Below are 17547 nucleotides of genomic sequence, written 5' to 3'. Positions count from 1 at the left end.
TAGTCACAGAATGATTCAGTGTGGAAACAGGCCCTTCGGCCCAACTCGCCCACACCGGTCAACATGTCCCAGCTACACCATTCCCACCTGCCTGCGCTTGGTCCATATCCCTCCAAACCTGTCCTATGAATGTAACTGGATTTTTTAACGATGGGATAGCCCCAGCCTCAACTACATGCTCTGGCGTCTATCTGAAGGAGTGTCTCGATCGGAAACATCAACCTTTCCTTCTCTCCAGAGATGCTGCCTGTCCCGCTGAGTTACTCCAGCTGTTTGTGCCTATCTTCGGTTCAAACCAGCATCTGCAGTTCCTTCCTACACATACCTCCTCTGGCAGCCTGTTCCATACACCCAAGAACCTATGTGTGGAAAAAGTTACCCCTCTGATTCTTAGCAACCTTTTCCCTTCACTTTGAAACTTTGTCTGGGCAAGAGACTGCATCCACCCAAATTCTGCGCTTTCGTCAATATTCAGGCCGGTTTAATGTCTAACTGACTCCTCCCTCGTGTGATTAGTTGGGAGTGGCCAGGACACTGAACACTGAACACTTGCAGCCCAATAACATTCATTTTCCCGAGACGGCAGCGCGCGCAGTGGAAAACACTTTGAACCAGGAAGTGAAGATAAAATGGCTGCGAAAGACATTTTTGAGTGTTTAACCGAGGAGGCAGTTTGTCCCATCTGCCTGGATTTCTTCACCGATCCGGTGACACTGGAGTGCGGGCACAACTTCTGCCGCCCCTGTATCACAGAGTTGGGACAGGGAGGCGAGAAACTCCTGCCCGGAATGTAGAGAGGAGTTTACAGACCGCACCCTCAGGGTGAATCGGGCCTTGGCGAGACTGTCTGAGAAAGCTCGAACACTGAGCCTGAATCAGACAGAGAAGGAAAGTAAACTTCAGTGCGAGGAACATCAGGAAGAACTGAAGCTGTTTTGTGAAACGGACAAGAAGCTGATCTGTGTGATTTGTGCAGCTGGGCGGGAACACAAGTCCCACAGCTTCATGCCGGTTAAAGAAGCTGTTGAAACCTACAAGGTAAAAGCAAACCGATTTTGATCGTATCGTAGTTTTATTCCGTCTTTATTGTCTAACACTTTTATTCTCTGATTCCCAAACATAATCCCAGGATCAAATGAAATCTTCCATCCAGTCTCTCACAAAAAAGGAATCGGAGATACAACGAATGGAGCAGCAACAGAAACAGAAGATTTCTGGAGTTCTGGTGAGGCTTTCCAGTTTTGATTTCTTGATCTTGTGTAGATTTTATCCCTGTGATACGTGTAATAATAGGGCAGCGCAGTGACACAAGTAGTGCTGCGGTCTCCTAGTTCTGGTGAGCGGGTTCGATCCTGACCTCGGGTGCTGCCCGTGTGGTTCACGCCTTCTCCCTGTGACCGAGCCGGATTCCTTCCACGTCCCCAGCACACGCTGGTTCAATGGTCAATCGGTGACTGTTGTAATCCCTGGGAAAGTGGGTGGTGGGTGGGAAAAATGGGAATTAATGGGCACGTGAAAAGGGATTGGCAGCAGGGAATTATATTGGGGTAGAGGATTGATGGATTCTAAGATTACCCTCACAATATTTCAGAAGCATTTAGAGAAGCTATTGATTTGCCAAAGTAAAGAAAAATGTACCGGGCAAATGTCACAGTCAAAGTCGTGAAGAAACACAATTGGTGACATTATATGTAGACAAAAATGCTGGAGAAACTCAGCGGGTGCAGCAGCATCTATGGAGCGAAGGAAATAGGCAACATTTCATGCTGAAACCCTTCTTCAGACTGATGTGGGGTGGGGGTGGGGAGAAGAAAGGAGAATGGAAGAGGAGGAGCCCGAGAGCTGAGAAGGGGAGGAGACAGCAAGGGCTACCGGAAATTGGAGAAGTCAATGTTTATGCTGCTAGGGTGTAAACTACCCAGGCGGAATATGAGGAGGTGCTGCTCCTCCAATTTCCGGTGTTGCTCACTCTGGCCATGGAGGAGGCCCAGGTCAGAAACGTCGGATTCAGAATGGGAGGGGGAGTTGAAGCGCTGAGCCACTGGGAGATCAGGTTGGTTATTGCGGACCGAGCGGAGGTGTTGGGCGAAACGATCGCCAAGCCTTCGCTTGGTCTCACCGATGTATATCAGCTGACACCTGGAGCAGCGGATGCAGTAGATGAGGTTGGAGGAGATGCAGGTGAACCTCTGTCGCACCTGGAACGACTGCTTGGGTCCTTGAATGGAGTCGAGGGGGGAGGTAAAGGGGCAAGTGTAGCGTCTCTTGCGGTTGCAAGAGAAAGTGCCCAGGGAGGGGGTGGTACGGTAGGGAAGGGATGAATTGACCAGGGAGTTGCGGAGGGAGCGGTCTTTGCGGAAAGCAGACAAGGGGGGAGATGGGAAGATGTGGCGAGTGGTGGGGTCACGTTGGTGCAGGCGAAAATGACGGAGGATTATCTGTTGTATGTGACGGCTGATGGGGTGAAAGGTGAGGACTTGGGGGACTCTGCCCTTGTTACAAGTGGGGGGATGGGGAGAGAGAGCAGAGTTACGGGGTATTGAAGAGACCCTGGTGAGAGCCTCATCTATAGTAGGGGAGGGGAACCCCCGTTCCCTGAAGAATGAGGACATTTCCCATGCCCTGGTGTGGAACACCTCATGCTGGGTGCAGATGCGGCGTAGACGGAGGAATTGGGAGTAGGGGATGGAGTCCTGACAGGAAGCAGGGTGGGAAGAAGTGTAGTCTAGATAGCCATGGGAGTCAGTGGGTTTATAGTGGATGTCGGTCAGATGTCCATCACCTGCGATGGAGATAGTGAGGTCAAGAAATGGTAGGGAAGTGTCGGAAATGGTCCAGGTGTATTTAAGTGCTCACTCACCATGGCCAGAGTGAGCACCACCAGAAATTGGAGGAGCAGCACCTCATATTCCGCTTGGGCAGTCTGCACCCTAGCGGCATAAACATTGACTTCTCCAATTTCCGGTAGCCCTTGCTGCCTCCTCCCCTTCTAGGCTTTCTCTCGGCCCTTGGGCTCCTCCTCTTCCTTTCTTCTCCCCGCCCCCCCCGCCCCTACATCAGTCTGAAGAAGGGTTTCGGCCCGAAACGTTGCCTATTTCCTTCGCTCCATAGATGCTGCTGCACCCGCTGAGTTTCTCCAGCACTTTTGTATACCTCCGATTTTCCAGCATCTGCAGTTATTTCTTAAACACAGTGACATTATATATTGATTTTCACCTTTCATTTCACAGGAACAGTCACACAACCTTCAGTCCAAGATCACATCCCAGTTTGCTGAACAGCACAAGATTCTCATTGAGAAAGAGCAGCGCGCACTGGCAGATATCCGAGAGGAAGAGAAGCAGATTCTAAATACAATGGAGAAAAATCTTGGAGAGATTCAGGAGAATTTAAATTCCATTCAGGAGGAACTCTTAAAGTTGCAGCAACAGATGGATCAAAAAGACAGTGTGGTGTTTCTGAAGGTGAGGGGTTACACTACAGTTTGGTGAAGTGAAAATATACAGTCACAAAATGGTGGGTGACATTTCAGAAATAAATGCAGCATTTATCATTAATTCAGAACTAGGTAAATGTTTGATCTGTTTCAGCTGTTGTTGTTCCCAAACTAATTGGCCTCCCGTATAATCGATGGGATCTCAGGACTGCCTGGCCGGGATGTAGGGAGGTGTTTGTGTTCTGTAGCGTTTAGAACAACGACAGGTGATCCTATATCTGATCCCAAGGACCACGAATGGACAGAGGGCAGTGAATATCTGGGAGTCTCCAACCTAGAGACTCTGAGAGGTTTAACATGTTAGACGTATTTATACCAGAGGAAGATACATTTTTGAAAATTCGGGGAATTGTAATCGAAGGGAATGGGGCAAAGAGGAGGAGTTCAGTCCTGGGCTAGATCAGCCATGACCACATTGTTTAACATTGAAATCTAGAACATGGCGCACACACACCAGATTGATCATCTATATCCGGTTCCCATCAGCAGTTGGTGGTCACCTTGGGGGAATTTGCTCTGTTTGTTTTGTCCACCTTGTTTCACCATAGAATGAAATCACGTTCTACATCATAGACAGGCCATTCATATAACCATATAACAATTACACCATGGAAACAGGCCATCTCGGCCCTACAAGTCCGTGCCAAACTATTATTTTCCCCTAGTCCCATCTGCCTGCACTCAGACCATAACCCTCCATTCCTTTCTCATCCATATACCTACCCAATTTATTTTTAAATGATAAAATCGAACCTGCCTCCACCACTTCCACTGGAAGCTCATTCCACACAGCTGCCACTCTCGGAGTAAAGAAGTTCCCCCTCATGCTACCCATAAACTTCTGTCCCTTAATTCTGAAGTCATGTCCTCTTGTTTGAATCTTCCCTACTCTCAATGGGAAAAGTTTGTCCACGTCAACTCTGTCTATCCCTCTCATCATTTTAAAGACCTATAACAAGTCCGCCCTTAACCTTCTGCGCTCCAGAGAATAAAGACCTAACTTATTCAACCTTTCTCTGTAACTTAGTTGCTGAAACCCAGGCAACATTCTAGTAAATCTCCTCTGTATTCTCTCTATTTTGTTGACATCCTTCCTATAACTGGGCAACCAAAATTGTACACCATACTCCAGAATTGGTCTCACCAATGCCTTGTACAAATTTAACATTACATCCCAACGTCTATACTCAATGCTCTGATTTATAAAGGCTAGCATACCAAAAGCTTTCTTTACCACCCTATCTATATGAGATTCCACCTTCAGGGAACTATGCACAGTTATTCCTAGATCCCTCTGTTCAACTGCATTCCACAATTCGCTACCATTTACCATGTACGTCCTATTTTGATTTGTCCTGCCAAGATGTAGCACCTCACACTTATCAGCATTAAACTCCATCTGCCATCTTTCAGCCCATTCTTCCAAAAGGCCTAAATCTCTCTGTAGACTTTGGAAATCTACTTCATTATCCACAACACCACCTATCTTAGTATCATCTGCATACTTACTAATCCAATTTACCACACCTTCATCCAGATCATTGATATACATGATAAACAACAGTGGACCCAACACAGATCCCTGAGGCACGCCACTAGTCACCTGCTTCCAACCTGACAAACAGCCATCCACCATTACTCTCTGGCATCTCCCATTCAGCCACTGTTGAATCCATCTTGCTACTCCTGCATTTATACCCAACAGTTGAACCTTCTTAACCAACCTTCCATGAGGAACCTTGCCAAAGGCCTTACTAAAGTCCATATAGATAACATCCACTGCTTTACCCTCATCAATTTCCATAGTAACCCCTGCAAAAAATTCCAGAAGATTAGTCAAACATGACCTTCCAGGCACAAATCCATGTTGACTGTTTCTAATCAGACCCTGTTTATCCAGATGCTTATGTATATTATATCTATGTATCTTTTCCATTAATTTGCCCACCACTGAAGTCAAACTAACCGGTCTATAATTGCTAGGTTTACTCTTAGAACCCTTTTTAAACAATGGAACAACATGCGCAGTACGCCAATCCTCCGGCACTATTTCCGTTTCTAATGACATTTGAAATATTTCTGTCATAGCCCCTGCTATTTCTACGCTAACTTCCCTCAATGTCCTAGGGAATATCTTGTCAGGACCTGGAGACTTATCCACATTTATATTTTTCAAAAGTGTCAATACTTCTTTTTCTTTGAATCTCATAATATCCATAGCTACTCTACTTGTTTCCCTTACCTCACATAATTCAATATCATTCTCCTTGGTGAATACCGAAGAAAAGAAATTGTTCAATATCTCCCCCATCTCTTTTGGCTCTGCAGATAGCTGTCCACTCTGTCTCTCTAATGGACCAATTTTATCCCTCGTTATCCCTTTGCTATTAATATAGCTGTAGAAACCCTTTGGATTTACTTTCACCTTACTTGCCAAAGCAACTTCATATCTTCTTTTAGCTTTTCTAATTTATTTCTTAAGATTCTTTTTACATTCTTTATACTCCTCAAGCACCTCATTTACTTCATGCTACCTGTAATTATTGTAGATCTCTCTCTTTTTCCGAACCAAGTGATCAATTTCCCTTGAAAACCAGGGCTCTTTCCAATTTTTACTATTTCCTTTCAACCGAACAGGGACATAAAGATTCTGTACTCTTAAAATTTCCCCTTTAAATGTCCTCCATTTCTCTTCTACATCCTTCCCATAAAACAAAATGTACCTATTCACTCCTTTTAAATCATTTCGCATCTCATCAAAGTTAGCCTTTCTCCAATCAAAAATCTCAACCCTAGGTCCACTTATGACCCTCTCCATAATTATATTGAAACTAATGGTATTGTGATCACTGGACCCGACGTTCTCCCCAATTTCTCTCCTTCTCTCATTCAGCCCATCCTACCTAGTCATGTTTTCTGCTCCACTCATCATCCCTCCCATCTACTCTCCACACCCGGTAACAATACCCCAAATTCCAGGAGCCCTAATGTGTTTATCCCGCCTGCACTTACATTTATCTCTGCTGTTGGCTTCAGTCCCTCCATTGCAAGTGAGGTCCATGTTCTCATGACTGCATTCCTTTCGGTATTTGTTGAATAACATGCTATATTTCAGCTTTGATTTTTGGTCTCCCCACAAGTAGAGATATTATTTCACCCCCACCCATTTAAATCCACTGATAATCCTTAATCCTATCTCATCATTCCTGACATGTTCTCCAGATAAAATCCCACGACCTGCCCAGTCTTTGCATGGAGTTCTGTGTAAGAAGGAACTGCAGAAGCTGGTTTAAACCAAAGAAAGACACAAAAAGCTGATGTAACTCAGCGGGACAGGCAGCATCTCTGGAGAGAAAGAATGGGTGACATTTCGGGTCGAGATCCGTAGTCTGAAGAAGGGTCTTGACCCAAAACGTCACCCCTTCCTTCTCTCAAGAGCTGCCTGTCCTGCTGAGTTACTCCAGCTTTTTGTGTCTATCTTTGCATTGAGTTCCATCCTCTGAGTTATGGCGTCATTCTCATGAACATTCCATGTGCTTTCCCCCATCGTTCTACATCTCTGCGGCAATATCCGCTTTCTGGCTGCATGACAGTGGTGATAAGAGTTGGGAAATGGGAATTATCAGAATGTTGTAGGAATTTGGTGAAATTCCCGCTGTCGGGATGAGGACGGTCCATCTCAGTCAATTGAGATTTGTGTTTTATTTCTTTCAGGAGGAAGCTGGTCGCAAGCAAAGGTAGGACATGCTCTTGATGGAAACATTGTAAGTTTTTGTTGAACAGCCCAATATATTTCTAATGTTCAGTTTATAACCAGCTGTTAAATATTTGCAGGGTTCGTGATGAAGCCAAACCAGTGTCGGTGGTAGATGATAACTTGCTGATTGAAAAATTTGAAAATCCTTTTTTGTACAACACGGTATTGGCAGAAACACCTGATGCCATCAAGCAAGGTAAAGCTTATAACTTTTCCATTGTTCTTGTTTCTGACATCTTTAAGTTATGCGTAGATGCAAACATTAATGGTATTTTGGACTGAAGGGAAATTGAAGATTTGATCTTCCACCAAACTCAGCTGCAGAAAAGCATCACAGTCAGAGAGTGATGTTGCACAGAAACAGGCCCTTTGACTCAACATGACCCTGCCAACCAAGTTGCCCAACCAATCTAGTCACACTTGCCTGAGTCTGACACATATTCTTCCAAGTCTTTCTTATTCACGTCTCTACCCAACTGTCTGTAAAATGTCGTCATTGTAGCTGCCTTGTCCACTTCCTCTGTCAGTTCGTTCCACACATACACTACGCATTGACTGAAAAAACTGCTCCTTTTTACTGTTTCCACTCTCACCTTACACTGATGTACTCTGAGTTTAGACTCTCCTACCTTGTGTAAAATACTGTGGCTATTCACCTTATCTGTGCACCTTATATAGATCTCATACAAGGCCTATAAAAGCATTCTGATGGGCTCCAAAGACAAATGTCCCTGCCTGCCCAAGTCTCCTTATAACCCAGCCCTACAGACCTGATGAAATTATTTTAAATCCTTTACCACCCTCTCCAATATACAAACAACCTCATTGTGTCAAATGCTGTATTTAATATCCTGACCTATAAAGCATGAGTGACAAACACATTCTTCACCACCCTGCCTGTCACTGTTGCATCTTCCATGGCACTGTGTACCTGCAGCCCGAGATCTCTCAGTTCTAAAAAGTTCCCCTTTTACTGTGTATGTCCTGCCCAGGTTTGTCTCAGCAAAGTGCATCACCTCACCTTCACATGAATAAATCCCACCAGCCGTTCCTGAGCCCATTGGCCCAGTTCACAGGGATCCCATTTACTCTCAGATAACTTTCTTCACTCTCCACAATGTCACCAATTTTAGTTCCATCTGCAAACTGACTAACCGTGCAACTTACATACACACCCAATCATGTATATAAATAAGGAACAACAGTGGACTCTGTCTCCAGTCTGAAAAACAACCCTCTACCAACATCCTCTGTCTGCGACCTTCAGGTAAATGTTGTATTCCATCGGCTAGTTCACCCCGGATTCCATGAGATCCAACCTTCCAGAGCGGCCGCTCATGCGGTGTGTAGAAGTTGCATCTCTCAGAGGGCCGTGAATATCTGGGATGTTGTGCCCAAGATGGTGGTGAAACGCTGAGTTATTGGATATGTGCAACTTGACTACAAATACATATTTGATAGATGGAAAAATTAAGATTATGGGGAACTCACACAAAAGAGGAATTGGTGCCAGCTTAGATCAGCCATGATCACATTGAATGGAGGGGCAAGCCTGAGGAGCGGATCCTAATCCTGCTCCTGTTTTCTTGTGTTCCTATGCTCCTGTGTACCGATAAATTGACAGACTTGACACTGAGGAAATGCAGCAAAGATTAACAATACTTGTTCCTGGGACAATGAGTTTGCTGTGTGGGGTGAGAGTGAGTAGACTAGGCCTGTGTACTCGAGAGTTCAGGTGTATTTGAGGAGATCTCTGGGAAACACAAAGTTCCTACAGGGCTCAGTGGGCTAGATGCAGGGAGGATGTTTCCCCTGTCTGAAGGGTCTGGAACCAGCGGACATCCTCTCAGAATGTGGGCTGGACCATTTAGGACCGAGACAAGGAGACATTACTACACGCAGAGACTAGGCAACCTTTGGATTTCCCTGTACCGATGGCTGTGGATAATCAGTCATTCAGTGCTCTTGGAGCCAGAGAGCCATGGTTGTACATTACAGAGTCAGGCCCTTCGGCCCATCACATGCTTGTCCACCTTTTTCCACAGCCACACAAATCCCATTTAACAACATTAGAATCGTATTATTCTGCACCTCGTTTGCTAAATCGCAATGCCTCTTAGATGTAGTGATTACATCTAATTCCATCACCTCCTCTGGCAAAATATTCCAGGAATTAACAACTCTTTGTGTGAAGAAAACTGTGTCCTCCAGTAATGATATCGCTGCATGACAATAAGGTTTCAATGATCCAGCCTATATCCTGCTGCAGACTTTGACAGGTTTCCTTGTTATCCACAACATTACCCGTTTTCCACAAACTTTGTAGTCACACCTCCTACATTCACATCCAAGCCATGAAAACATAAAATAAACAGCAAAGGTTGCAGCACCGATCTCTGCTGCACACCACCAGTCCCAGACCTCCAGGCAGCAAAATCATCCTTCTACCGCTACCTTCTACCTCCAACCACCAAGTCAATTGTGGGTCCATTTTACCAACTCATCTTGGATCCCACCTGCCTTTGTTTTCTGGACCAGCCTTACATGTAAAACATTGTCAAGTCCCTCAGTGACGTTCATATATTGCTTCACCATGACATCAGAGTGTTCTTGGTTGTACAGGCGCATCAAATCCACCCTCCACTAAAGAAAGCAAGTAAACAGTAGCAGATTGCCTCGCCCGTCCAGTCCACTCCCGTTCAGTATGATCACGGCAACTCCACCCCACATCTCTACATCCTCTTTAACCACCTCTAATTACCACTCACATCCGTCTCCTCATCTTCCAATCTGCCTCTCCCTCGCCATCTACTGGCAAGATATTTGAATATCTGCCTGAAGAATGGTCTTCTGAAGAACTATAAAAGATGAAATAGCCGCACATTTGGTTAGCAGTGACAGGGTCGGTCCGAGTCAGCAAGGATTTACGAGGGGGAGGTCATGCTTGACTAATCTGCTGGAATTTTTTAAGGATGTAACTGGAAAAATGGACAAGAGAGACCCAGTGGATGTAGTGTACCTGGACTTCAGAAACTATTTGATGAGGTCCCACACAGGGGATTAGTGGGCAAAATTAGAGCACATGGTATTGGGGGTAGAGTGCTGACATGGATAGAGAAGTAGTTGGCAGACAGAAAACAAAGAGTAGGGATTAACCTTCCCTTTCAGAGTGGCAGGTAGTGACTAGTGGGGTACTGCAATGCTCGGTGCTGGGACCGCAGCTATTTACAATATATATCAATGATTTAGATGAAGGGATTCAAAGTAACATTAGCAAATTTGCAGATGACACAAAGCTGGGTGGCAGTGTGAACTGTGAGGGGGTGCTTTGAGGATGCAGGGTGACTTGGACAGGTTGGGCGAGTGGGCAGATGCATGGCAGATGCAGTTTAATGTGGATAAATGTGATGTTAACCACTTTGGTGGCACAAACCGGAAGGCAGATTATTATCTGAATGGTGTCACGTTGGGAAAGGGGGGAGTGCAATGAGATCTAGAGGTCCTTGTTCATCTGTCACTGAAAGTAAGCAGGTACAGCAGGCAGTGAAGAAAGTGAATTGCATGTTGGCCTTGCATGTTGGCAAAGAGGACCTTCTGCAGTTGTACAGGGCCCTAGTGAGACCACAACTGGAGTATTGTGTACAGTTTTGGTCTCCTAATTTGAGAAAGGACATTCTTGCTATTGAGGGAGTGCAGCGTAGGTTCACCAGGTTAATTCCCGGGATGGCGGGACTGTCATATGTTGATAGAATGGAGCAGCTGGGGATCTTATCGAAACATATAAGATTAATAAGGGATTGGACACGCTAGAGGCTCGAAACATGTTCCTGATGTTGGAGGAGTCCAGAATCTGGGGCCATAATTTAGAACGGGGATGAGGAAACACTTTTTCACCAAGAGAGTTGTGAATATGTGGAGTCAGGGGATATGTGGAGAAGGCAGGAACTGGGTACTGATTGGGGATGATCAGCCATGATCACATTGAATGGCGGTGCTGGCTCGAAGGGCCGAATGGCCTACTCCTGCACCTATTGTCTATTGTCTCTTGTCACTGGTCCTCCCCGTACACCCTCCCCGCCTCACGAAATCCCCCTCTCCATCGTTGGATAAATACTCTGGGAGAGATGTGTGTTGTCCACCCGGCGTTGTTGTGGGGACACACCGGCAAGGTTTCAGTTGTCCGCCCTCCTGTGCCCGAGTCTCCCCCCGACCCCCGGGGACTCTCTGATTCTCTGCTTCTCCCCCCAGTCTCTGTCACCCTGGATGTGGAAACAGCGCATGCGCAGCTCGAGGTGTCTGAGGATCGGAAGAGGGTGAGACTGACCGGGACCGTGAGGCGTCTCCCTGACACCGGGAAGAGGTTTACAAAGTATGGGTGTGTGCTGGGATCGGAGGGATTCACATCGGGGAGACATTACTGGGAGGTGGAGGTGGCGGGGAGTCGGGACTGGAGTCTGGGAGTCGCCGCAGAGTCTGTGGAGAGGAAGAAGCAGTTCACAATGAGCCCGGAGACTGGAGTCTGGATCATCATGCGGTGGGATGACGGGTTTAATGCATTCACCTCCCCTCCATCCCCTCTCCCCGCTCGTCCCATCCCCGGGAGGGTGGGAGTTTATCTCAGTTACGAGTTCGGGACAGTTTCATTTTACGACGCGGACACCAAGTCCCATCTCCACACCTTCACTGGGAATAAATTCACGGAGAAACTGTATCCTCACTTCGGGACTTATGATGAAGACCAGTGGCTGAGAATCTGCTCCGGTTCCGCTCCGGGTGTGTAAAACAAAATGTAAATGTGTGAAGAGTGAAATAAACAGCAACTGAAATCAGAGCTGTCTGTCTGTCTGTCGATCCGTTCATTTTAACGCGTTAACCGCGTCCGGCAACGGAACAGAAATTACTTTTGTGTAAATATAAAGATTGAAACAATCTCCCTTCCCGCGGGTTCAGCAGCAGCCGCGGGCGGCGGGTCCTGAGCTCCGGGCTCCCCCTGGTCCTAAAGTCCGCCCACTCTGTGAATTTACAGCGAGTTTGCAGCATTTGTTCTCCACACAACAGATTCGTTTTCTTCGAAACGGATCTTTGGAAGAATTGGGTCAAGCCCAAGGAGGGAGGAAATTGGTGTAAACTTTGCTTTGACAGCCAATGAGTGGGTGCTTCGCGCTGCCCACGACATTAACATCATTTAATGATTTAAAGGGCGGTTGTAACACAACAGTCGGTGCAAGGTGGGACAGCGGTAGAGTTGCTGCCTCACAGCGCCAGAGACCCGGGTTCGATCTCGACTACAGGTGCTGTCTGTACGGAGTATGTACGTTCTCCCCGTGACCTGCGTGGGTTTTCTCCGAGATCTTCGGTTTTCCTCCCACTCGCCAAAGACGTACAGGTTTGTAGTTTAAGTGGCCTTGGTGTAAATGTAAATTGTCCCTAGTGTGTGTAGGATAGTGTTAATGTGCGGGGATCGCTGGTCGGCACGGACTCGGTGGGCCGAATGGCCTGTTTCTCTAAACTAAATGTTAACGCCAAGAGTGATTTATTGCCATATGCCCCGAAACAAAACAATGAAATACTTGCTTGCAGCAGCACACGGCTCTGTAAAACCCAGGATACACACAAACAACATCAGTGTATATAAAAACAAACACACATAAATAAATAGAAAATGGTAGTGTAAAGTCACAAGATAATTCCCCCAAGTTTCAATAGTTTGGAGTGTATTTGGAGGTTGGAGTGTTTAATGGATGTATGGCCGATGCAGTTTTCAGGCTTCCTGTACCTTCTTCCCGGTGGTAGCAGCGAGATGAGCGTGGCCAGGGCGGTGCTGGCTCGAAGGGCCGAACGGCCTACTCCTGCATCTATTGTCTATTGTTTACAGATGCTGCCTCACCCGCTGAGTTTCTCCAGCATTTTGTGTCGACCTTCTATTTTACCAGCAGCTGCAGTTCTTTCTTAAACGCCAAGGAGACCTCCTCTTTGGAAAAGTCCATGGGGTATCACAGAAAAATATAGAAAATAGGCGCAGGAGTAGGCAATTCGACCCTTCAATATGATCATGGGTGATCGTCCAAAATTTGTATCCCATTCCTGCTTTTCCCCCATATCCCTTGATTCCGTTAACCCTAAAAGCTAAATCTAACTCTCTCTTGAAACCATCCAGTGAATTGGCCTCCACTGCCTTCTGTGGCAGAGAATTCCACAGATTCACAACTAGTTCGGGACTAGTTAGAGAACCTTCTCTAACCAGTCTGAAGATGGGTCGTGAACTGAAACGTCACCCAATTTACAGAAGGCAATTAACCTACAAAACTGAGATAGACACAAGAAGCTGGAGTAACTCAGCGGGACGGGCAGCATCTCTGGAGGGAAGGAATTGGTGACTTTCGGGTCGAGACCCTTCTTCAGACCCGAAATGTCATCCGGTGGAAGCCGTACCAACTCCGTACAGACAGCGCCCGGAGTCAGGATCTAAACCCGGGTCCCTGGCGCTGTGAGGCAGCAGCAAAGCGCGGGCCGAGTGGCCTCTCTCTCTCTCTGTGTACCTGCCATTAGCCGCAGCAGAACTTTCGCCTTCCAGATAGAACGCCGCATCCCTGGCGGTGACCCGGTCCCGGTCCCTCTGCTCAACGTCGCCGACCCCACGCGGTACCGAATCACCCCCGAGTCAAGCGGCGCGCTGGGCAGGAGGAGAGAGCGTGATGCATTAGTGCGGGGGATGCAGGCGAGGGAGGGGGGATTATGGTAAGGGGGCGTAGGGGCGGAGAGATGCAGGGGGGAGGGAGATGCAGTGAGAGGAGAGGAGGGGGAGGGGAGGTGCGGGGAGAGAGGAAGGGGGGAGAGGGGGGAGGGGGATGTGAGGGTATGGGGGGAAGGCGGGGAGGGGGTGTAGGTAGGGGCGGCGGGACAGGAGGATGATGAAGATAGACTCAAAAAGCTGGAGTAACTCAGCGGGTCAGGCAGCATCTCTGGTGAGAAAGAATGGGCGACGTTTCGGATCTAGACCCTTCTTCAGACCGGTTAGGGATAAGGGAAACGAGAGATATAGACGGTGATGTGGAGAGATAAAGAACAATGAATGAAAGGAATGCAAAAAGTAACGATGATAAAGGAAACAGGCCATTGTTAGCTGGTTGCTGGGTGATAACGAGAAGCTGGTGCGACTTGGGTGGGGGAGGGATAGAGAGAGAGGGAATGCCGGGGCTACCTGAAATGAGATAAATCAAATATTCATACAACTGGGCTGTGAGCTGCCGGGAGCGGGGACAGAGTCACTCACCAGCAACGGCGGTGAACTGAGATCCAGAAACTATGAAAGTAACCCGCTCTGACCGTGGGCGTGATAATTGCTTTAATGTTGAAAACCGCATTGTTACTCAGCCAATGAGTCGGGCGCTTGCAGCGTCTGACGTTTAATAATACAATTTGGCCCTTTTGCTCGCAAACCAGTCACACTCACACAACAGATTACAACACATCCTACTTCACGCTGTTCTCTGGTCTGACTGACTGCCTCCTTCGGGCTTCCAGTGTGGTGACAGTGCAGAGAGCAGACAGAGACCGTGACCACACTCTTTGAATCACTTCCCTCTGGAAGGCGACTCCGGACTGTCAAAGCTGCCACAGCCAGACATAAGAACAGCTTTTTTTCCACCAGTAGTAGTTCTACTCAATAACCAAAAATCTGTAGCCTCCTTTTGCTCTGGTATTTTATTTAATTCACATGTTTAATCGATAGTGATTGATTATTAATGTTTTATGTGTCATTCCTAACTGTCACTGTATGTCGTTGTCACTTGTGGGCGGAGCACCAAGGCAAATTCCTTGTATGTGAATACTTGGCCGATAAACATCATTCATTCATTCAAGTTAAATGTGAAGCTGTTGACCCCAGAGAACATTGGCCAGCTAAAGAGGGACTATGCATGTTGGAGAGCGGTGAAGCCCCGACACTCTGGTGGGAAGCAACCAAGGAGAACATTAAGAGGTTCTTCATTTTTAAAGGTGTTCAGAGAGCAAGAGAGTCAATGCGAATTGTGCCAACTCCAGACAGATTTGCAGCAACTGCTCCTCCTCCAGTCGAGAGGGGGGAGGGGGTGTGAGGGAAGAACTTAGAGAGTTGAAGGAGCGGCAAACTGGGCTCTTTACCTGCGAATCCTCCAATGATCATCTTCCGATCCAGGGTCCGCCACGTGGAGCAGGATGAGACGTGCTCACGTTTCTTCCATAAGGTTCACAGGGGGAGCTCTGTGATCAACAGCCTTAGGGAGGAGGGCGGCTCGGTAACATCCTTGCAGACGGACATGCTAAGGATAACCAAAAAGACAATACGGGGAGAGAAGATGAGGTACGAAGGTAAGCTAGCCAATAATATAAACCAGGATAGTAAAAGCTTCTTTAGGTATGTGAAGAGGAAAAAATTAGTTCAGACCAAAGTTGGACCCTTGAAGACCGAAAAAGGTGAATTTATTATGGGGAACAAGGAAATGGCAGATGAGTTGAACAGGTACTTTGGATCTGTCTTCACTAAGGAGGACACAAAAAATCTTCCTGATATAGTAGTGGCCAGAGGATCTGGGATGACAGAGAAACTGAAGGAAATCCACATTAGGCAGGAAATGGTGTTGGATGGACTGGTGGGGCTGAAGGCTGATAAAGCCCCAGGACCTGATGGTCTGCATCCCAGGGTACTTAAGGAAGTGGCTCTAGAAATCATGGATGCATTGGTGATAATTTGCTAATAGACTCAGGATCAGTTCCTGTGGATTGGAGGGTAGCTAATGTAATCCCATTTTTTAAGAAAGGCGGGAGAGAGAAAACGTGGAATTATAGACCAGTTAGCCTGACATCGGCGGTGGGGGAGATGCTGGAGTCAATTATAAAATATGAAATAGCGGCACATTTGGATAGCAGTAACAGGATCGGTCCGAGTCAGCATGGATTTACGAAGGGGAAATCATGCTTGACTAATCTTCTGGAATTTTTTGAAGATGTTACTGGGAAAATGGACAAGGGAGAGCCAGTGGATGTAGTGTACCTGGAGTTTCATAAATCATTTGATAAGGTCCCACCTATTGTCTATTGTCTATTGTCATATGACGGAAGAATGGATCGACTGGGCTTGAATTCACTGGAATTTAGAAGGATGAGAGGGTTCCTTATAGAAACATATAAAATTCTTAAGGGATCGGACAGGCTATAGACAATAGGTGCAGGAGTAGGCCATTTGGCCCTTCGAGCCAGCACTGCCATTCAATGTGATCATGGCTGATCATCCCCAGTCAGTACCCCATTCCTGCCTTCTCCTCATAACCCCTGACTCCGCCATCTTTAGGGGCCTTATCTAGCTCTCTCTTGAAAGCATCCAGAGAAGTCAAGTCAAGTTTATTTGTCACATCCACACACAAGATGTACAGTAAAATGAAAGTGGCAATGCCTGCGGATTGTGCAAAACAACAGAACAGAATAGAACAGAACCAGTATTTACATGTTAGAAAAAAAACAACAATTAAAAAAAGAAACAACATAACAGTAAATTAGTAAATGAGTCCCTGGTGAGATAAGAGTTTACAGTCCTGACGGCCTGTGGGAAGAAACTCCGTCTCATCCTCTGTTATCACAGCGTGACAGTGGAGACGTTTGCCTGACCGTAGCAGCTGGAACAGTCCGTTGCTGTGGGGGTAGGGGTCACCCATAATGTTGCTGTCTCTGGATCTGCACCTCCTGGTGTATAGGTCCTGCAGGGGGCGAGTGTAGTTCCCATAGTGTGTTCGGCCGAACACACCACACTCTGCAGAACCTTCCTGTCCTGTGCAGAGCTGTTCCCAAACCAGATTGTGATGTTGCCGGACAAGAAGCTTTCTACAGCCCCAGAGTAGAAGCACTGGAGGGTCCTCAGAGAGACTGAATTTCCTCAGCTGCCTAAGGTGGTAAAGGCGCTGCCTTGCCTTACTCACCAGTGCGGCAGTGTGTGTTGTCCATGTCAGATCCTCTGTGATGTGGACTCCCAGGTATTTAAAGCAGCTCACCATATCCACAGTAGCCCCATTTATCTCCAGCAGAGAATTCCACAGACTCACAACTCTCTGTGTGAAAAAGGGTAGATGCAGGAAAAATGTTCCCGGTGTTGGTGGGAGTCCAGAACCAGGGGGTCACAGTTTAAGAATAAGGGGTGGACCATTTAGAACAGAGATGAGGAAAAACGTTATCACCCAGAGAGTTGTGAATCTACATCTTCTGAAGCAAAATGTATCTAAAAAATATCACAAGCCATACGTGGGTTTTGAATTACATTTTACTC

At 46.8% G+C, this 17547-nt stretch overlaps 1 protein-coding gene across 1 annotated transcript; it reads left to right on the top strand.

Annotated features, from left to right (window-relative positions):
• Positions 1 to 1156: 1156 nt before the first annotated feature.
• LOC116989816 (trichohyalin-like) lies at positions 1157 to 7272 on the top strand. Its single transcript, XM_033047401.1, has 3 exons — positions 1157 to 1225; positions 3231 to 3464; positions 7211 to 7272. The coding sequence occupies exons 1-3, from the start codon at positions 1187 to 1189 to the stop codon at positions 7235 to 7237; spliced, it is 300 nt and encodes a 99-aa protein (XP_032903292.1). The 5' UTR covers positions 1157 to 1186; the 3' UTR covers positions 7238 to 7272.
• Positions 7273 to 17547: the final 10275 nt, after the last annotated feature.

The sequence above is a fragment of the Amblyraja radiata genome, chromosome 30 (assembly GCF_010909765.2).
Source record: "Amblyraja radiata isolate CabotCenter1 chromosome 30, sAmbRad1.1.pri, whole genome shotgun sequence".
NCBI classification, from domain to species: Eukaryota; Metazoa; Chordata; class Chondrichthyes; order Rajiformes; family Rajidae; genus Amblyraja; species Amblyraja radiata.
Note: the sequence above shows the minus strand (reverse complement) of the source record. Positions and strands in the feature narration are given on the sequence as shown.